Source organism: Crocodylus siamensis, chromosome 5 (assembly GCF_052110815.1).
Source record: "Crocodylus siamensis isolate JL-2025a chromosome 5, ASM5211081v1, whole genome shotgun sequence".
In the NCBI taxonomy this organism is placed as follows: Eukaryota; Metazoa; Chordata; order Crocodylia; family Crocodylidae; genus Crocodylus; species Crocodylus siamensis.
In genome coordinates, this window is record NC_143399.1 from 152,424,674 (window position 1) to 152,447,310 (window position 22,637).

At 40.7% G+C, this 22,637-nt stretch overlaps 1 protein-coding gene across 1 annotated transcript; it reads left to right on the top strand.

The window, feature by feature from the left end:
• The first annotated feature begins 3,562 nt into the window (after positions 1 to 3,562).
• On the top strand, positions 3,563 to 7,282 carry NPVF (neuropeptide VF precursor). Its single transcript, XM_090049387.1, has 3 exons — positions 3,563 to 3,703; positions 5,672 to 6,054; positions 7,175 to 7,282. Exons 1-3 carry the CDS (start codon positions 3,563 to 3,565, stop codon positions 7,224 to 7,226), a joined length of 576 nt encoding a protein of 191 aa, XP_089905513.1. The 3' UTR covers positions 7,227 to 7,282.
• Positions 7,283 to 22,637: the final 15,355 nt, after the last annotated feature.

Below are 22,637 nucleotides of genomic sequence, written 5' to 3' on the forward strand. Positions count from 1 at the left end.
AGAAGTGACTGAAAAATTACCAGACAGACTTTTCAATGAAAAAAATTAAACATATTTAAATCTTGCTATTGCAAAATGAGCTATAAAATAGGTCATGTAGCACACACTGGCAAAAAGAATGTGTTATGAAAGATTTATCAATATGGGAATGCTTGGATGCTTACTGGTGACATGAGTCATGTAGCACACGTAATTTTCATGCACTATGTTGTTAATAATAGATATGGATTTATCAGTATATTATTATATGAAATGAAAGGACAATATTAAAGCTTGTTTCTTCACTGGAATCAAATAACTTATTGACTGTTGTATTGCTTATGAATTAAGATATTTTATGCCACTACTACTAATTACATGTTAGTACATATTAAATATTATTAATGCCAATTATATTCTAGACCAATGCTGTTGACTATCAGGGAGCCTATTCATTGTTGCACTAGTCTATGGTGAGCGAGTCAAAAAGGGACTATTTATCCTGCCATGGGCATGGCACAAGAAAAAAAACACTTCTGTCATTAGGAAATTGCTAAGAATTACCCCTTGTTAACCTACAGACCACAAGCTATTGTCAGAGTTTGCCAAAGTCTGCCTGGTCTCAGGTGGTCAGACACTCCTATGAAGAACATATGTGCATTTAGGTACACAGAGAATTCCCAAAATAGGAATTTAGTCAGAGTTGAGTTTTTTGAAGGCTGTGAGTGCTGCCGATTTTGAGAAAACAATGTGAAACAAGCCTGGGTTAAACAGTTGGGACCTCAATTAACATTATTTTCTAAAATGCTCAGAGGCCCCATGAGATCAACTGTATCACAAGGAAGAGTAAACCAGAAGTAAGTCACTCAAGAACCACTCCTTGTTTGTCCTACCAAGATGATGGAAAACAGGAATATGAAGTAGTTTGGGACAGCATAAACATCAGCAGCTTAAGTTTCCTTTTCCTGCCTCAAGAAAATAGAACATGGCCCTCACTTCAAACAGATTAGGAGAGCTTGAATCTTGCCAACTCTTTTTAATTCAAAGAACAAGTATCTCTGAGCACATAACTGATTGATTGTTCACAAAACCTTCAAAAATCCAACAGTGGTATGAATGGAAAATCCAATGGCACATTCACCAAACATGAATTAGATATTGATACAAGAAATACATTCATTATTTCCTATAATTAACTGAGTATCTGCCATGTACTCCATTGCTGGATAAGGTATGGAGACCCAGAGCAGATCAGGCCACACTGCCCTTAGGAAAATGGACTTGGGTAAATAACAGATTTTTTGCTTTGTGGCCATACCACAATTCACTGGGAAAGCAGGGACAGTGGTGAGTGATTCAGCAAAATGTTTAAAATGACTCAAAACAGAATAGTTTATAGTATTTTGTTTTCGATTGTTTAACCTGTTTGTTTCAGAGGTTTTTCCCTTAACTTACGGTAACATGTAGATGAAAAATATCATTAAAAAAATATGGTAAGTTTTGTTTAAAAATCTTTAAATGTTTAAACATTTTTAGAAGTTTCACCATTTTAGAAGAACTGATATTAACCAAATTCAGTCTGAACTCTGTCTCCCCAAAACTCCATTTTTTAAATATACTGTGTGCCATGAAGTCCAATCAGCTGTACTCTAGATTCTGCAGGTCCTGTACAATAAAAAAGATACTCATACATATGGTATCATTATTTAATGGTAGGCTAAGTACATCCACTTTTCCCAAAATAGTTTTCCTTTCTAGAACAGACTTAGTACTAGTAAAAATGGAGTACTGCCTGCTTAATTACCATTTAAGGCGTTTAAAAATTTTATAAAATGATCTTGAAAAAAGGACAACTTTACAATTGAAATGTTAAAATAAAACTTTTGTTTTATAAATTACAAGAGCCTTAATTCTTTTTTCTTTTTCTAGAGATTGTAGCTTGTCTGTTATATGGTATTAAAGATAGTAATAACTTTGCTTTTAAGGGAAAAGATAAGTTAATTGAGATGAAATGGAGCTGCTACTGTTGCTTTTGCTGTTGGAGCCCAGTCCAGATTCCTTGAAGATGAAACAATACAACCATACACAAAAGGAAAGGCAGAAGAACAGCAAAGATAAAACACGTAGATTCTGCTTCTGTTGCTGTTTCTTACTTGCAACCTCTTGCACACCTGGCAAATTTATACCAGTTTCTGGACAAGGGCTTACAAAAGTGTTTAAAACTGATTTTGGTCAGTTAGGATGGACTCTTGTTTGCATTAGAAACAACTAAAGAGTTAGAAAAGAGAAGAAAACAGGTAGGAGATGGAGATATGAAGGTGGGAGTTACAGAAAGAACCTAAGTTGTACATTCCTGGGAACGTTCAGGATTTAGCTGAGGACGGTGAAGGTGGTAATGTCTGCTGGGTCCCTCTCTTGGACTCAGTCTTCTTAAGAAATCACTCAGGATCATGACTACCATAGTCCAAAATCATCGCAGAGGATTGTAAGAACCACAGCCAGGATAATAAAACATGGTCCTTTCAGTCCTCTTGTAATCTAAGCATCAGTGACAAATTGAGGACCTCAGAAAGAGTTGGTGGAGAGAATAGACCATCTTCTTACAGTATGTATTCATATACACAAGCACCTTTCCCCCCAAGCGACATTTCTATTCTGATCCACTCTCCTTTTTAATGGTCTTGAGGCTCCATTAAATCAAGCTATCTTTTCTCCTTTTGTTTGAAATAATTCTTTTAAAACACATCTGATGGACATAGAATTGTAATTTAATGGCACGTCCCTATGGACTACGTATTTCAGACAGACTTGTGGATGCCCAATTCCTCTCAGGGCCTGGCCAATACTCAGGGAAGTCAACAGACATACACTGATTTGAATGAACCTTATATTTGTAATTCTGCAAGACAACTTGTTCAGAGATACGTCATATGACAGTTTGACCAGAAGAGTGCATATCCTTGATATTTTATATTTTATGTCTAAATCCTGATAAGAAGGTCAATACAAAGAACAGAAACAAGATGTAAATTCAGATTGGACATAAGGAAAAACTTCTCGGTAAGGGCCACCAGAATCTGGAACACACTCCCAGCAGAGGTGGTGCAGACTCCCTCCTTGGAGGTGTTCAAAATGAGGCTGGAGAGGCACTTTATAGAGCTCATCCGAGCCCCGTAACTTCCTGCCCATGGCAGGGGACAGGACTTGATGATCTTACAGGTCCCTTCCAGTTGTATGATTCAATGATGCTTTTGTTGCACAGTAGTAATAAAACATGCTAGTTGTTGTGAGTTCTGATTGCCATGGCCCTCAAATTTACCTAATTAAAAGCTCTTTCATCCTAAGGGAAATAGCTGGAATGCCAGTGTGTTTGTAATAGAAAGCAGTGTTTGTTAAATACGTTTGCAAAACAAATTCTCAACATTCTTCAAATACATTTTAAAAAAACCTAATTAATATTAGGAGTAAAGCATTTGGGACTGATGTCACAGTTAATCCTCTTTTTGTTTTCTGATCATATAAAAGGTGATACTTACCTTTCTTGTACAGCTTTTGAGCTCAATTTAAGGTTAATTTGAGAAAAATGGAAATTATTTCAATCAAAAGGTATATTTTATTTACATTAGCCATGTTTTTCTTTTTAACATCAAACACCTTGTGCCTAGATGAAGGAGAAAAGTTCAGTCTGCAGAGCGGAGAAGATTATGATGATAAATATTCTGAGGTAAGACTTGCACTGATATAACATTTCAATAAATGTGGGTCTGATCCTGCACCAACTGAAGTTAGTGGCAACCTTTCACTGACTTCAATCACACAGGATCACATTCCATGGCATTAACAGTCTAAAAAAAGCGTGTTGAAATAAATGTAATGAAATCCATTTGCTCTGTCACATGCAATGGGCAAACCAATTTATGGTTTCTTGCAGTATATCCTTAGGATCAGGCTGACATTTATTCTGAAATTATTTTTGGTTATATATAAGGGACCACAACAAAAACTCCTGCCCTGTTTTATAAGCATGCAATATCAAAGATGTGTTAGTAATCCAAAATTAATAAAAGGAGTACTTGTACTATTCAAAGAATAATGAGAAATTGAAAAATAATGAATAATGTTAATGTGGTAAATGGATTTAAAATGCTATCCTGATTGATCATGAAACCCCTTATTTATTGTACCTCAATAGCTTTCAAATTAAATTTACACTATATATCTGAAAAATATTTTTTCCTGTCTTCCAGGCAAATACTGCTTGGGAACTGAGAGTCAAGCTATGCTCTTTTTATCTCATAAACAATTACTTGCCTAATACAAATTGTGCAAGCCAAAATATCGGTATAATTAAAGTTGTGCAACCCCACTGTCTTCAGAGTAATTTTCTCTGCTTACATAGAGATAGAGAGATAGAGGTTGCTTCCACAATTAGAACTTAATTGACAATGTTATTGATGATGTATGAACTAAAATAGAACCTAGTTTCTGTTCCAATAGCTGTGTTAACTCTTGCAGTGCAGTACAGCACAGTGCTAAGGGAAGTAAAAATTCAGAAAATGTACAAAAGAATGACCAGTATTAAAACTAGCTCAAAAATAAATAAAATCTTATTTTACTAATTTTCTTTTAAGACCAATAAATGTATATTTTGTCCATACTTTATGTATGCAGAGGCAATACAGACAGTGACTTTTTTTAAAATTATTTTTAAGTCAATGTTTGTTTTTAACTACTACATCAGACAGTTAAAATGTTGGGGTCAGTTCTCTAGTGCACAGGACCAAGAGGCTGGGGTTCTGCACTGGCTGACTCCATCACAAGATAAGGCACTCTAGGACAGGGGTGGGCAAAATGCAGCCTGGGGGCCAGATGTGGCCCACTAAGTCATTCTATCTGGCCTGTGGGGCCCCTAAAAATTTGGAAAATTAGTATTAACCTGCCCTGGGCTGCCTGTCATGTGGCCCTTGATGGCTTGCTGAAACTCAGTAAGTGGCCCTCTGCCCAAAATAATTGCCTGCTCCTGCTCTAGAACTTCCTACGTGATCGTACATTAGTGAAGGTTTAGTATAGAGTTTTCTCATAAGCTTGGCATATGCCATAAGTCAGGTGTGGGGATGCAGCTCTTCTAGCTTTACACCAACAGAGATATACTTTATGCCAGGCAAATTCACCAATGGTTAGGCAGAGCACAGGAGACTGGAGCACAAAGGGGGCTGTGTTACAGAGGAAGATGCAGAACAGGAAGTAAGGAAGCAGATATGAAGTAATAGGAGAAAAATGAAAATAGACAAATATATGCAAAAGGAAGGGTCAGTACCAAAGGAACAAAATAGACAAAAGAGGTTAAGGGAATAAGCCAAAGGACAAAATGTGCTTAACCCCTTGGCTGAAAGGAATTATCACATTAAAGCAGCTAAAAATACAGAAATGCTTTCCTAATGTGACTTTTCCATGAAAACAATTGCTGATGTTGCCACAGAAATGTTATATCTGCAACAGCTAATGGAAAGAAGTACTCTGTCCTACAGTCAATCATGCTATGAGAAAGTTTGTCAAATACTTACAGGAATTCCCCAAAGAAAAGTGGCTATCACAGCAATCTGAAAATGAACTCTTATGTGATTAGCATGCAGCCAGCATACTGTACTAACATATATATAAAAGATGATGGTATCATTATGTTTAATTTCAGTCCAGTGACAACATCTTAGAAGAAAAGCAGAGAAGTCTAAATTTTGAAGAACTGAAAGACTGGGGATCAAAAAACATCATTAAAATGAGCACCCCTACTGTCAACAGGATGTCAGATTCAGTTGCTAATTTACCATTGAGGTTTGGAAGACATTTTCAGGAAATAAGAAGCATTAAGCCAATAGCCAATTTGCCTTTGAGATTTGGAAGAGCTTTTGGAGGCAGCCTTTCTAGACATGCCTCTGATTTTTCACACAGGTTTGGGAGATCTCCATTTGTTAAAAGTTCTGCTAAATCACTTGCAAACTTGCCACAAAGATTTGGAAAATCACTGCTCCTCAACCTACCTCAAGATGTACAAGTACCTGAACAAGGTAATAGCAGGTAAATGTTTATACAAGTGAGTCTTAACATGTTTAGACTAAGAGAATCCTTCCATAATTTTTGTAAATTGAGCAGCACCCTATTTCAAGAACTACTTTATTACAGTGCTACTTACCTCTTTGCAGAGGGGCTTGATGGTGGAGGCGGGGGAGCAGCCAGGCAGGGAGGAGCCTGACCCCAAGTCCATGCTTATCTTCTCACACCTCAGGGCACCCTTCAAAGGATTTGGCAGCACTGGTTTATACCATGCTGGAATATTGTATGTTAGCAAAGATCAGATCCAACCAGCATTACTCAACCAATCTCTATTAGGTGTTTTGATTAGTCTGCATAAGGATGGTGGAACCAGGGCCAAAGTTTGTAAAATTAAAGAAGCATTATTATGAGAGGTAGTCAGAAATCATTTATGAAATGTTTTGGCATCAAAAAATGGCAATTCATTAAAACAGAAACTCTGCAGGAAACAATTGGTTTTGACAAATTTCCCATTTTGAGAAATTTTAGGGAAAAAAATTCAGACTAGAGCATCCCACTTCAATGTTTCAAAGGCTAAATATCCCAGGTTCTTTTTAAATAAAAAAAATTGTATTTCTTGCTTGAAATTTTTTTTCCATTTCAATATTTAAGCTCATTATAGTACAAAAATTAAATGAAAAGAAAAAGTTGGAATTAAACATTTTGAAATTGTATTGTCAAAATAGTTTTGACAGAAACAAAAATTTTGATACAAGAGAATTTTTTTCAGATTCATGAAAATATTTTAAATTTTCTGTCCACATTTCAATGGGAAAAAATAAAATCCCAAAAATCTCCCTAGTGGAGAAAAATATTTTCTGCCACTCTCTGATAAGTATTTGCAACAATAGTTTTCCACTGCATATCTTATTTTTGCACAGCCTCATGTTTTTCGATCTTGAACTATTCCTCAATTTCAAGGCCTGCTTCAAGGCTTACACTGACACTGCACTGTTTGCCTGGATAAAATAGAAGCAAATTCCAATTCAGAGAAGATATGTGCAGCATGAAACAGCCAGTACTAGCAGTATCTGACATTTTTAATCCTTTGTTAATGTCTGTCCTGATTATAGCAGATTTTGTTTTGTATTTCTAACATATCTAGGAATCTGAATTCTAACAACTATATTAAAAAGGAATGCAGTTATGAAGACTGATGCCAAAAGAACTAAAAGTGCTGGGATCAACATTCAAAGTACAAGGTGATGTGAAGGAAATGTGGAACAGAAATACCTTTATATTATTAATACTATTGTACAGTGCTTTGTGTTTTACAGACACTTGAAGTATCTCGTAATGGTAGCTATAGTGATTGTTGTTTATGTCACTGGTGGTAGAACATACATTTTAATTATATCTGTATGGTTGATATCCTATCAGTTGTTAAAACTGATTTTGAAAAATAGCTGTATAAATGGAAACATTTTAAGCTAAATAAATAGAAGTGTATTGCAACTAGAAGGAGCCTACTTTGTTTGTTTGTTGTGAATAAGAAACAGAAACAATGCTAGAACTATTGCCACCTTCATGTTACATGTAGCCAACAGAGTCAAAGAAAAGCATAAAAAGAACTACTACTATGGTTGTTTATGAAGCATATTTGGATATAAAGCTGAAAGGTGACAAGCAAAGTTACTAATAAAAACTAGTTTCTGAGACTCCCACAAAGGAACACCAGAGAAACAGATGACATTTCCAATTGCCAAGCTTCTTTGACAGTTTAAGATAATACCCTTCCTAATGTCATTAGAAATCTAAGCTGTAAATATCCCCTTCCTTTGCCAAGTAAATGACATTACAGCTACTAAATGCGCAAGCTGACAGAGGTATTCCATTCCAAAGTAAACATTTTCATGTCATAATTTTATCAAAAACATTCTTTTCTTCAGCAAATTCTTGTGCTTCCATTTAACCCAAAATTTAATTTTGAATAATGTTTAAACAACATCATTAAATACTCTTGAATTATATGAACATGGAAAATAAAAATAATTCAGATGCCAAGTTTCAATAAGACCCTTTGTTTTCCTTCAAAATCAAAAGGGATTTTGCAGAAGACTATGCTATCCTATATATATATATATATATGTATACACACACACACACACACACACACACACACACACACACACACACACACACACACACACACACACATATAGGTCTAGGTCTTCTGGCTGTAAATAGGCAGAGATGTAATTGATAACACAGCAGAGGGTGGTTCGTATATGCTGATGATAATTATGTCATTGACCTAGACAGTGCTCCATTCTATTGCAGTTTGGGATGGATTATGTCCCTTGGCAGATCATTTCTGATGAAGGTATCAAGGTTGTGGATCATGCTGGCTACAGTCTCCAAGCTTCATCTTCTGCACCTGCTCTATTTGTGTTTCCTGTAGAAGGATTGCATGTGGTTTCATTTCCCTGGTGATGCGTTCCAGCACTGATTGAGTGAGGTATAGACTTCAATGTTAAGTTGAAAAACAGTCAGACTTTCCCTTCATAGATAGGAGAGGTTGCTCTGGCTCATCCTGTAGTTAGTATATCCAAATTGGAAAGTATAGTGTATTGAAACTGGAAAAATTAGAAGTCCAATTACTTTGGTGTAGTGACTTCTAGTTTTGATTTACAGCTTCTCATGTGAAACCGCATGAGAAGGTAGTTGCTGTTGTCCCCATGCTATTTAATGTATGGATACCAGAGTACGATCCTAAACAACAAGAAAAAAAAAGAGTTGTGGAGAAAAAGTAGGTATTACATAAAAATTCAACTATATTCCATAAATGTTATAAAAGTTAGATGTTTAAGAGGGCAGAGAGCAGTCATCATAGATTAAGAGATTCTGAACTTGAGTCTAAACCCATCTTTAGACTCCTATTTTTGTAAAGTTTTCAACACCAAACAACTCCTGTGAGGTAAATGGATCTCCACACCAGCATTATGTAAGATACATTTTAGGATGAAAACAAATAACATTCTGAACTCATCTGTGTTTAAAATCTATGTACAAACCCCTGGTAAAGTTCATGTTTGGTTACAACACACAGCACCGAAATGGTTGATTTAATGACACTCCTAGAAACTTCTCCCACGGTCATGCTTAAAGACATTGGTCAGCAAATTATTCACTGTGGATGAAATCTTGACTCCATTGAAATGAGTGGGAATTTTGCTATTGCTTTCAGTACTGGTAGGATTTCATCCTTACTTTAGTGCAAAGAATGTATTACTGATTTATAGGCAAATCAGAATCAGTCCTGAACTTCTCAGAGCTTTCACTTGTGTACTGATCCTCCAACTCTTGTTTGCTTTCTGTTAACCTGATGTACAATAAGATTTGCAAGAATCCCTAAGCAGCAATACTAGCTGCCTGCTTATAGTTCATATCACCTAGCAACAAGGATCAGCCATACACAGATTGGCATTAATGATGGCTGCAATGGGAGAAAAGCAGTAGCCTGAAAGTTGGCTCAGTTACAAACACAATTAGGTTGCACTCTTACTGCAAGCTCTGCAGGACAGATACAAGAGATGGCTGCTGATTTATTTCCCCCCAGCAGATAAGGAGCCAGGTGAAAAGTACATAAAGGAGAAATTATGTGATGCTGTGCAAAATTTCTCCCTGGTTTGAGCGTGTATGAGCCAGAAAAACAATCACTGGATAGTGCAGAGGGAAGAGAAGTGGGCTAGAGAGGTAACATAGAATAGATACAGTCATCGCTCACCAGATTATTTATTATCTATATACAGATATTATTCATGAATTGGGAAAAAGCAAGGAAAGGATTAAAGTAAATCAAGAGATAGACTAACAGGACTCACAGGCATGAATTCTTGTAGGGTTCAGGAGCTCCAATCATTCCTTGCCATATAATATTTGACACATAATATTTATGCTTGTCATTAAACTCTCCATGCAAAAAAACAACACCAGGCTTCTTTTAGATTCTGATTTAAGCTTATAAAGTAGACAGCTGACGATCCACTGGCTAATTTAAAGGCCAGCAAGCTCATCATTTGATTCCCGTGTATTGTTTGGTGAGATTTAGTGGAATGTAAAGAGACAACATTGTTTTACACTAAAAAGAAGCCAAGATTTACAAGCATTTTTCATCCATAGAGATACTAACATCTTATTTGAGCCAGAATGCAGGGGACCAAACTCCATCTGGTCAGTAGAACACCAACAATTTACTTGACTGAGAATCTGGCATGCAACATCATAGATTTCATTAAAGATTGGCAATCAAATTAGCATTGGCCTACTTTTACTAAGCATATCAGAAATGCCAGCCAACTGGAAATTTTAAACTGCCAAACCAAACTCTTTAATGAAGCAAATACATATTCCCCTGCAATGTTTGCAACCCAGATATTATTAGTGTTTTAGAATTAGGAATGGTCAGGAATTTTTCAGCTAATGTTTGGTCATCAGAAAATGCCAATTCATCAAAAAAATTGAAGCAAAATATGGTTATTTATCTTTCAATAACCTTAATTCTTCACGATGTTCTGTGCATGTGGATCTCCCTCATGATATGCACCCTCATGATATGCACTGGGAATGCTTTCACCACTGGTGGCTCTGAGAAGTATGCATATGCTCTTATGCTGTCCCTCGTAAGGGCATAAAGGACAGAGCAGCCCCAACCCACATATACTTCTTTTCCCTCCTGGAATCCAGGTGAGAAAAGTCCAAGCTGTGTGTAACTGGTGTTCACTTGGTGGTGTGCAACTAGGTGTGCTGGGATCTAGTCCTCACCCTCTGGGGCCTTGTTCAACAGCCAATGCATATCTTGATATCTACACTTGTATACTAGGACTCCATTCTCACCCACCATGACTTGGATTTTATCTATTTAGACAGGAAGACTTCCACAGGTCTTCAGACAAAACTAATGGCTGTTTCCTCAGGGCTCATACCTCCCCTTTCACCCCGGCTGTTCACCAACCAGATGTTACCTCATAAAAACCTCAGTCATTTTATGTCAGTTCCATATCACTCATTATACTCATTCCATTAACTCAATAAGCCTTATCATAATTTATAAAGGAAACTGTGTTATTAATGAACTCGTGATTAGATGTTTTCTGGTACCATATCTTTATTCTTTGTCACGTATCTTTTCCAGGAACACCATAGTCTGGGTCTCGCTCTGCTATCCCATTGGCCAGTCTTGGCATCTATCCCTTCTCTGGGGTAGCCTGCCTATGCTGGGCTGATCTTGATCCCTCGGCCAACTGATTTCCTCTTCTTGGCTCCCAAGGTTGTGCCTGTCTTCCTCGGCTTGCCCTGATGACCGTCTTCCCTGGCTTGGCTCTGCTGGTTCCAGTGTTCCCTGGTGTACAGGCACAGCTACTCTTGCCAGTCTTCCCCAACTTGCCTGCTCTGCTGCTGGTCTTACCCGATGTGCAGGCTTGGCTACCTTCACTGGTCTTCCCCAGGTTCCCTGGAATGCTGGCTTTCCCTAGCATCCAGGCTTGGATGCCTTTGCCGGTCTTCCCCGGCTTCCCTCTCTCCAGCTGTTTGCTGGCTTGCTTTTAAAACCAGACTGCCACTTCTGGCCAAACCAGAAGCAGCTGACTGCCCCCCACCCCCACCCCATGCACAGCTAGCACATGCTTTTAAAGCATGCTGGAGGCTGAGTGAGACTTGTCCGCCACTCTTCTGATGCCGCCAAGGCATCCTCCTGTCAGTGGTCAGGTCCCACAGCCCTTCCTGGGCCAGCCATTTTCTTCTCAGGGTCCAGCAGTTTTCTCCTTGTTGGTCCCTGTTCAGGGTTTTCCTGGAGCATGGGGGGCATGCTTCCACACTATGATGAAGCGGGGCAGGTTATGGGATCCGCGTGCATGTCGCATCTCAATGAACTGTGTTACTCGGTTATTGTAAGGTGAATAACTGTTCATGCTCCCTTGAGAGCAGTATAACCTGCTCTTTAACTGGCACAAGAGGAGCCAACATGCAGAATGTAGCCATAATGTAAATTAGTAAAATGTAGTGCAGACAGGCAAAAACTGAAATCCAGACAACAATTGGATAAAACTACATTGTATAGTTAGATCCTGTTGAATGGAAGGACTATAAGTCTGTCTGAAGCATGAGTCTAGCATTCATTGGGCTTTTTCTGGATAATAATAGAACAGATGCATCCATACCAGAGGTTTACATTTAAGATGCTTTTTCTTCACTTTCCATAATAATCTGGGGAATTAGTGGGAACAGAAGGGATCAGGGGATCATGAAGGCATTCACTATTGTTCCTGGGTACTTCCCTTTTAAGAATGCAAGAAAGGACAGTAGCATAAATAAGGCCTTAGGCAACACATAGGAGGGAATGGGGGGGAGGTGTGTGCGAAATTGGCCCTTGCTGGCTGGGGAGTGGGAGAGACAAGAGAAGTGCCAGCCAGTGCTCCCCCCTCCCCCGCGAGATTGGTGCCACCAGCACTTCTGGTTTTGTTGCTGGTGCTTCCAGGGTCACTGATCGGCAGCTGGGGGGACCCCCCCCCCCCGGTCAGCAGTTGGCCACTGGGGGACCCTTGCAGTTGGCAATCAGCCTCTGGTGCCCCCCCAGACTCATGGGTGACTGGAAGCACCAGTGGCCCATGAATAAGGCAGGACAAGGGCGCCACCAGCCCCAGAAGCTGACTTAAAGGAGGCACCACTATGGCTCTTTTCCCCCAAGGAGTCTTTTCAACAACCAGGGCAGCCCTACACAGCCCAGCCATAGGGAGCCAGGCTCCACACCTTGTAGTGTATCTTTGAGGGAAGGAAGTGAAAGAGGTAAGTGGAATAAATACCCCCATTTCAGGCTTTGTCATGGGAGCCACAGCCACCCAAACACAGAGAGTAGAGGCAGGAAAGATTCCTCTTCCCCTCCCTCCAAACCGCTCCTGCTCTCCACTGATAAGCCCTGCCCCTCCCACCTCTGCCTGAAATGTCCTGCTGTGCCTCTGAGAAATGGCATTTTTTTCACAAACACAGATCAACTTGTGAGAAATACTAGTTTAGGATCAAATAATTTAGGGCCCTTTTTGTGGGAAGATTTCAGTTTTTCTACTCAAGTCTATCTGCTAAGTCAGAGGTCAGCAACCTATTAAGGCATCTCAAGGCTGCCTCCCAAATTCCAAGTAACTTAACATTACGATGTGGCAGGTGAAGACAGGACAGTACTCTGATGGGAACCAGAGTGAAAGACAGGCTTAGTGAGGCCATCAAGGGGCACTAAAACTGTCTTTAGTGGGGGGTCCTGCTACACCCTCAGGAGTGGCAGAAAAGACCAGCAGACCTATTGCATTGTCCAAAGCTGTAGGACAGCGGTCACCAACTGGTTAATACGGATCCTGGATCGAGTCTGGGCTGTAGAGACTAAGCACACATGTTCATGTGTGTGCACCCCCACCCACGCCCGGCAGTCAGTGGGTGGGGGAAGGAAGGGGCAGAAACCTGAGGGGGCACGTGCAGTGGGGCTTGGGGCATCTGCAGCTAGGGCAGGGTGGGGAATGGAGCCATGAGTGGCTTTTATGGAGGGTGCAGGGAGAGGGGGCATGCAGCCCGAAAGGGCAGAGGGGAGTACTTGCCCCCAGATCTGCATGCAGGGTGAAGTAGGGTGGGCTGGGACTGGGGCAGCACCAGGCTGTACCCAGCCAGGCTGCACATAAGCCAGGCAACTGTGGCAGCAGTGCTGGGAGTGGGGGCACAGTGGGTTTGGCCCCGCCTTGCCCCACATGCAGATCCAGGGACACCCCCCTCCATGCCCTCCCGAGCTGTGTGCCCCCCTCTTCTCACCCCCCAAATGAGCCGCTCATGGCTCCATCCCCTGCCCTGCCCCAGCTGTGTAGGGTCTGCCCCTCCTCACCGCCATTGGGAGGGGGCAGATCGAGGCCCCAGCGGTAAGGGGGGGAGTGGGGCTAGGGCTGGGGCCTCAATCTGCCCTCCCCCCCACAGCACTTTCCCTTCCCCACCCCTCCCCACAGACTTACCTGCTGGGCAGGCTGGGGGAGGTAGATCTTCAGTTCCTTTTAAATTCCAAAAGTGATCTCCAACTTAAAAAGGTTGGAGACCACTGCTCTAGGACATTTAAGTGGCATTGTGCTTACCCAGACTATAGTTCTTACATCTGAAACTAATCACATTGATTCTCTAAACCTGTCTGGACATACCTGTGGTTAATCTTGGTGGGAATCAATATAGAAAATAGTACATCCCCTCAACAGTTATGTCAAACTGTCCAGCGATTGCCCAAGCTTCAGCCCCCAGTGGACGTAGCCTGTGAAAATATTTTGACCTCATATACAGAGGGCAAGTGTATGTGTGAGTTCTATCTGTCTATCTATCTATGAATTTCCTAGACCAAAATATTATTTCACATTTTTCTTAGTTCTATGATGGAATTTCTTAAAGAGACTGAACCACCCGCTGTAGAACAGCGAGGTGATTTTGGTACTTCTCTGAGATGCAGAAGACTGAGGACCAAGTTCTATACCAGCCTGACTCAGGGGCACTTTGAACTTTGGTCTCCCACTTCTTGTGTGACTGCCCTAATACCTGGAGATTGTATGTCTGCTTGGAGCTGTATATTAACTTTGTTTAAAAAAATAAATAGCCTTTGGGATAGAGACTGACTCGATAGCCAGGTGGATAGGACACTCACCCAGGAGATAAGGACTTGACCTGGGTTTTCCATATCCCAAGTGAGTACTCTAAATGTTGTCAATTGCCTTCCTGGGGGTCTTGCTTTCGTTCTATAGTATAAATTGTGAAAAGTGTTTTAGAGTTTTAGGGGTGTTGGATATAGCCACGTTGGTTTAAGGAAGTAATAAAATTGGTCTAAGTAGTTGATTTAATAAAAGATATCACATTTACTCAATCTTGTCTGCCGTAGATTTTTTTTAATTCTTTCACTTTTACTGATCAGAAATGTTAGTCTGCTAACACAAGGGTCTTTACAATGTATTATTTTTAATATGGCACCGTCCATTTAGCTACTTTTTGAAAAGTATATGGGAGCAAATAAAACTAGAAGGCATAAAATTGAATTATTCTTCTTCCAGAAGTCTGGTTCTTCCCATCTACAAATACCCACTACAATAAAGAATAAATTAGAAAAGGTTGGCCCTATTGTTTATAAACCCAGAAAGAAATGTAAATATCAGTAAAAATACATGTAAAGAGAAATATACATAGGAAAGATCATTTTACTATGGCCTAGATTATTTACAGGTACATAAGCATTGATCAGGTCAGCTTTGCAACACCTCCCTGATTTAGGAATTGTGGTTGTGAGCAGAGAAAAATATAAATACCTTTAAAATTTTCAGGCAAAGTATCTTGTGCTTCGAAAACATGGAGCTAAAACAAGCTTATTTCTTTGCCAAGGAACCTTTATCTCCATTTCTAAAGACATTATTAGGTTTAAGCCTCTTCCCCCACTGAACATATGTAGTTCAGTCTCTGCAGTAGAGGATTTGCTAATAGAATCAAGAGAACAGCTGTGGTCTGGGATGGTAAGATAATTGAATGGCTCTCAACTTCAGGAATTAACTGACTTATCAGTATGTTCATCTATTCTTTGTGACACTTAAACAGTTTGGATCCCTCCCGTCCTTGAAGCTTCTGTGCTCAGGGTATTTATTCTATATTTAAAATTTATAAAAAGTGACATGTTTAGTCAGTGAACCACTATACTACTTATCAAGTGCCATTTACATCCTCCAGAATGGCATTTATTTACATTCTGCAACAAGCTAAAAATGAGCACTGCAGTCTGTGAGAAGAGTAAAAGTTAGTTTGTGAACCCACTAACAGAAAAGAGTTGAAACTAATGTAGATGGGAAAAACCTCCTCCTTGAGCCTCCTCTCAGAGCTACTCAGTGTTAGCCAATGCTGGAGGATGACCTCAGACCTATAAGGTCTTGATATACGTCCAAGTGATTTATCTGAATGTGGATTCAACTGCATCCAATTTGCATGTATGCCCATGTAGATGAGGGTGATATATGTTCATTCAGTCATATATGTTATCTACCTTGTAGCACCATTGGATGGCGCTTACACACCATGATGTTTTTTACAGAGTAGATTCATGTACTACGAATTCTTATGCTTTGGGTGGCGCTGTTCTAGACAGAAAATATAGCTATTTAATTTTAATTTAGCTTTAATTACTTAGCTTTAATTTAAATACACTGAAACCTTAAATAAATTAATTAATATTAAATGCTTAAATAGATAAGATATAAATAGTTAGCTTTAATAGCTTAGCTTTAATTTAGCTGTAATTAATAATATGTATGTGTGTATATAAAATAAATTAAAGCTTTCCTTTCTGTAAAGAATAAAATGTATTTGCTTGCTATTCTGATCCTGGTTTCTTCCTTCTGGAGGTGGCAGGGATTGCCATCCCACCATTGTTTATCTACTTGACTTCACAATGGTAGCAATTGCCAAGTTAATTGCACCTACATGCTAGCCTTCCAGTTTCTATCCATTTGCTAGTGAAACATAAAGGCTGTGTGGGCATTCTTATTTTGACTATAGCAGCCTGTATTTCTAGTTATCATAAGGATAAAATTATTGTGGGTTAGCATAAGGGTAAATTTAACAGGGAATAATGCATAGAACCATAAAATCTCAGCCACCTCTTCACTGTAGCATAGCTTTAAAAATGCTTCAGGGTCTCAGGGGGTTGCACTGAAGGTTGAGGGGCTGCCAGCGAGGACTGAAGAGCCCAAGCAAGGCTGGGGGCTCCCAGGGCTCCAGTACAAGCTCCCAGACCCAAGCCGTCTTCCTGAACCCCAGCACCCCTGCTGCCTCCACAGGCCTCCAGGCAGCTCAGTGTCTGGCTGCCGCCCTGGCTGTTAGTCATACACTTCACCCACGACGTTCCTCAAATACAGCTGTACTAAGTAAAGTTCACTGTTACACAGAAGCTCATTTCAAGGCTTAATTCTGCCAGCAACATGCTTTGAAATCTCTTGTATTTTGCACTTCTGGAGTGCATATCGCTGTTCTTCTTTATTCTTTGAATCAGACTAGAAAACAATAGCGATGAATTATATAGACAATATGTATACTTATCTTCCTTTCAAAATATTAATTCCTCATGCTGCACACTATACAAGGCAGATATTAAGACAAAATTCCTTCATTAGGAGGGCTAATAACTTCAGCTACCGACATCATTTTTACCCCTCCAAAGAAAAAGAAAACAGTCTTTTACTACAACATAAAGGGAGCTCATACCATGATTGTTTCTTTAGAGCTAAAAGCTTTTGCTTTTTCTTGCCTTAACACTTCCTACACTGTACCTAACATGGAGTCTGACTTTCTTATTAGTATAATAAATGGAAGTTTTGCCCCTCCCATGGCTGAGACCATGACAGTCTTGAATTGTATCTGTACACATACTTAACTTTTCAGTTTTGGTAGCAACAGAACCGGATTTATTTGGAGGATCTGAGTTTACGGAACTTGCCATCATTCCAGGCAGAGAACTAGTAGTTTCAATATATGTCACACTCCAGTTGAAACTTGGCCTTAAAGCACACCAACCCCCACCCCACACCCCAAGGGTAATTGCTTGGAGGATGAGAGGGAAACCTCCTAGAACAATGCATTGCCCATCCCACTATTGTGTATGTCAACCAGCTACTTTCAATGCTGGCAAATACCAGCTCCATCTCACACCCTGCACCAAGCATCCCTGGTCTCAGCACCATCTCACACCTGTGTCTAAGCCCTGCATTGAGTGTGCCCAGTTTCAGTGCCCTCTCACGCCCATGTCTGTGCCCTGCACTGAACGTGCCCGGTCTCAGCTTCATCTCACACCCCTGTTTGAGCCTTGCACTGAGTCTCAACTCCATCTCACACCTGTGTCTGTGCCCTGTACCTACCGTGCCTGGTCTCAGAGCCCTTTCACACCCATGTCTGAGCCATTATAGCTGTAAGGCAGTCCAAGATCCTACTGCTAAAACCTCCTAGCTCAAGTGGCTACTTGACTTTTCAAGTTGGCAAATACCAAGGTGATAATTGAGTACTTCCCAGCAACAAAACCTGGTTAACTATTTAACCTCACTCACACCCACCCACAACAAGGGAAGTGTGGAGATAAAAAATTACAGGCTCTGGAGCTACATCTGGTGGAAAAACTACATAACTCTCAATGCAGATGGTCCCTAAATCACATTTCCATGACAGACCTTACAAAGCCAGTCACAGAACCTGGTTCAGCTACATCTGGTTTTGCTAAACTTTGCTGATTGAGCTTTAGATATTGGGCCCCTAAATGCAATGATCAGACCCTCAATGAAATGTAACCCCAGGCACATGTATCATGTCATGGGTTGTAACACGTTGTCGGGTTGTAAAGTGTAACGTCTATTATGGCCTATAGAGTGCTGGAGATCATAATGAGCCTGAGCCCAGCTGAGGTGAATTCAGCCCCAGGGTCTAGTTGAAAACAGTAAGGAACTTGGCTGAGTTCCCTGTGGCTATGTTGGATGTGGTCCATAACATGATATCCCTCCTGAGCATGTGTACACTGATTAGATGTGGGAAGGTTCAAGAATAGCTGAACTTTCCACCTTGATGACGTCAGTGACCCACTTGCATGTGGGAAGCCTGCGCAGTAGGTTGTGTGGTCCAGTCGAGTGCCGTGCGCTGGACCTGAGTGCCAAGAGCACAAACGTAGGGTGTCGTGTGCACGTGAGTATGAGTGGTGAGAAGAATGACTGACACCTGGTGTGATTTTGGTGAGTATTTAAGGAATCCTGAGATGTGATTCAGCGCGCGGATGGAATATGGATGCTTGAGAGTACTTGAGGTTGGAATGGTGTGCGAACTTACTTGGTTGGTGATCATGTGTGCCTGAGGCATGTGAGCAGCTGACTGTATCAGTGAAAGAGAGAGGGGTAACCTATCAGATTGAATTTTAATTGGATACTTACCTGTAAAAGCATTATTGGATCGGGACCTCGATTGCCCATTGGATTGGTAATTATCACCCTTCCCTCACTCTTGGTCTGAGACCCTCTAAGGGAAACGACTGAGGGCCTGACTGCCACACCAGCTCAGGGAGCCCGTGAAGGCCTTGATGCTGCCCTCGGCAGGTCTGGTTATGGTGCATTGCAGTTAACCAGTGTATGTAGTTAATGTTTGTTGTAATGTACGTTTCCTACTGTTAATCTTGGTTATTTGTTGTGATCATGAGTTTATAATATACTTTTGAACTTTATTGGAGCCTCTGTGTGTTTATACAGTATATGAGGGCGGGCTGTAGCTCTATGCATATCCCTGACCCCAAAATCCACCCCTAACAGATAACACGAAAGGCCCTGGCTGTCTGAGGAGGCCTAACAACCCTCCGCCCCTTAGATTTCTCATAGGTGGTCAGTGTCCAGGACACCCGGCGGTGTCTGCCTTTCAGCTATGCAATGGGGGACTCACCCATACAGGCCTTTATAAGCTCAGAATGGACAGGAACAGGCTGTCTGGGCAAAGATTGCTCTGCTTATCTTCTTACCTGGTTGGTGTTCTCTGCACAACTCTGGTTTCTGGCTTGCCTCTTCTACCTGTCTCCTGACCCCAGTTCCTCAGTCTCTTGGCTTTTGGACCCTGCTCTTGGAAGTGGCCGCTAGCCAAAGTTCTTTGTTCAGTATCTTCCTTTGGCACACCAGCTATTAGCCTGTACTCTGCACTCTTGTTCCTGTTTTCTCATTCGTTCCACAGAATTAGTTGTTGTATATTGAGTGGTCTTCCCCCAGCCATTGATGGAGGTTTGTGGGCCCTGGTGAGAGCTAGGCCCACCATCCCTGTATAACAGATAGGCCTACTGTTAGTGCCTCAATCTCAGCCCCTAACTCAGATCTTTTGTAGCTCTTGACTCTGGCGACCTTCATCATCCAAGTGAGCTAACCTCAACTGTCTACCCCTCAAATCCGTTACAGTGAGAGTGAAGGGAGAGTTAAAACAGAATCTAGAATATTTTAGTTATCTCTACTGCAACCTCCACATTAGGTCTTTAAATATATTTTGATTCTTCCTGATCACCCCCTCCCCAATTAAATATTAAAGGATTAAATATTAGAAACAAAAGCAAAACCTTGCACTGCAAACATTGCACAACCATGTTTCATCAGTATGTACAACTTTGCAAATACAGAGGAAAATATGTGTTCACACTGCATGTTTTTATACAGCAACATTTTTGTTTGAAGTCCAGAGACAGGGAGAGCAGCAGTGGAATGGAACAGAGGAGGGGATTTGGGGAAATCATCTCTATATGTCAACAGAGCAAGGATGCAGTTACAATTGCCCAGAGAAAAAGGCCACATGAGACAGCCACTATTAAGGGTAAGAAAAATCATCTTTAATGCTCATTAGCTAGAAGGAGAAAAACATAGAACAGAGGAAATGAAGGTGCACACCACTGTATAGTAATACAGTGTAATATTAAGCCCACTGCATTTTGCATGAAAAACAGTAAAAAGGACTTTCCCTAGAAACCTTGCTCTGGGTTTGTTCCAGAAATTTTTCTAGTTATCCATAGCTCACTAGGAGGACTTATATGACAGAAGTAAGTGTACATCACCTTTATTCTCGGTACATGAGAGGTAATTTGAGTTATCCTAGGAATTTAAAAATAAATACTGCAGTAGTAATTGAAATATTTACAATTCATGCAAGTATTGAACAGAGGCTTGTAGCCAAATGTATCCCTAGTGTTGTACTCAAGATAGGACTAAATTAGATTCACATTTAGGAGTTAGTGAGAAAGTATAGAGGGATCTTTTGCAAAACATCATATTACCTCTTTGCTTCCTGATAGTACACCTGCCATCTTCCGCTCAGGGCCTTAAAAGTGTACAGAATAACTTACTATGACCCATGGACCAAAATGTGGGAACCACTGGTGTAAGTGGTTTGAAGTTGGCCCATAGATCACATTGGACTTGGCATATCTTTTTAGATAAATGTACCTAGGGGTTTGTGAGGAATGTGGAGGGTTCACAATGGTCCATTGGTCTAAAACCACTGAGCTGCACTGTACTGCTGATGTGCAAATATTTATTTGAAAGGGGAAGTGGGACTATTTTCCTTTGAAAGAGGAAGTGGAAGGAATAACCTCAGAGAAGAGATAAAGGTGTATGATTAATACTGAACTGTATTTTTACTGTGGTTACATTTAGAAAAGTGTAGGCATACTTGCTTTTAGAGATCACTATCAATTGAGGTGCTGAAAGTCTACAGTTTGAAAAGGTCTATTGATCCATTGCTAGAATTTAAGACACCAGAAATCACAAGAGAAAATGTTGTGGTTTCTCACAATGAAGATTTTCAGCAAAAGTGGACACACTAATTTTGACAGCTGATTATAATTGGCAGTAATGATAGAAAAGTGGTTTGACTTAGATGCATATATTGTATGCACTAGGAGTAAAGTTAACTCCGCTGTTGTTACTATTAAGGTTGAATTTGGCTTATGGGGCCTTAAAATAAAGCATTATAACAGGATCCCACCTCTGAGGGTGGCCATGCTGCCTCCTGACAACCTCACTAACTCTATCCACCCCCTTTTCTTGGCTTGCCTTGATGTCAGTAAGAACTTGGGAGGCTAGCCTCAGAAACTGAAGTGAGTCTTGGTGTGTTCTGCTCTCCTCTGCTTATCATTGGGATATCTTGGTCCGGCCTATTCTCTGCTTTGAGTGAAGCATTTCTTTTTCTGACTGGTCTTAGCTTCCTTACTCTACCTATCACTCTCTGCTCTGGGCCCTTGGCCCTCAGCTCCAAAATGCAGAGTGCCTCACCGGCACCCCTTCCTCCCCTTCAGCCACTCTCAATACTCACAGTAAAAACAGGCTCAAACAGAAACAAAATGCATAATGTCTTTGAACTTCTCTTCTAGCAGATCTGCTCTTGTAGGGAGCGAGGCTAGACTGGATATCTAGTCCTGGAGTCAGGCTTATATGGTTTTTTTGTCTTCCCCTTTCCAGTCATTTGACCTGTGACTCACTTGCAACAGGCCCCAGGTACTCCTTATTATTTGAATCAGCAGCCTAGCCTTTTCCCGCCTGCTACCCACAATCTGGCTTAATTCTGCTGTACTCCTTCAACTCTTGTTTATACCTGCTGCTTTTTGTAGCTGGTCTCCCTGCAAGCTACACTTGCTCCGTTAGCTCTTTCTTTAACAAGCAACAGGGGTTCTGCTGCCTGCCATCTCTCTTTATGCCATCCAGGTAACAGGGTTAGGGATCTCTTGTTACAAGCACGAACAGAAATTATTCCAAGCATGCGCTCCTTAATGGAAAATTTGGATTTTGTTTGGAGAGCACTGTAGCATAGAGACAAGGGATAGAGAAAACAGCAACAGTTGTCAGAATGTATTTCCTATGTTCCTTCAACTGAACACTGCCATCTGCTTCTGTAAGTTTCATAGATTTGATAGACATTATGGCTGGGACCTCAGAAGATCATCGAGTCCAGCCTCTGCCCCAGGGATAGGAAGTCAGCAGGGGTCATAGGATCCCAGCAAGATGAACATCCACATTTTTCTTGAAGGCGTTCAAAGT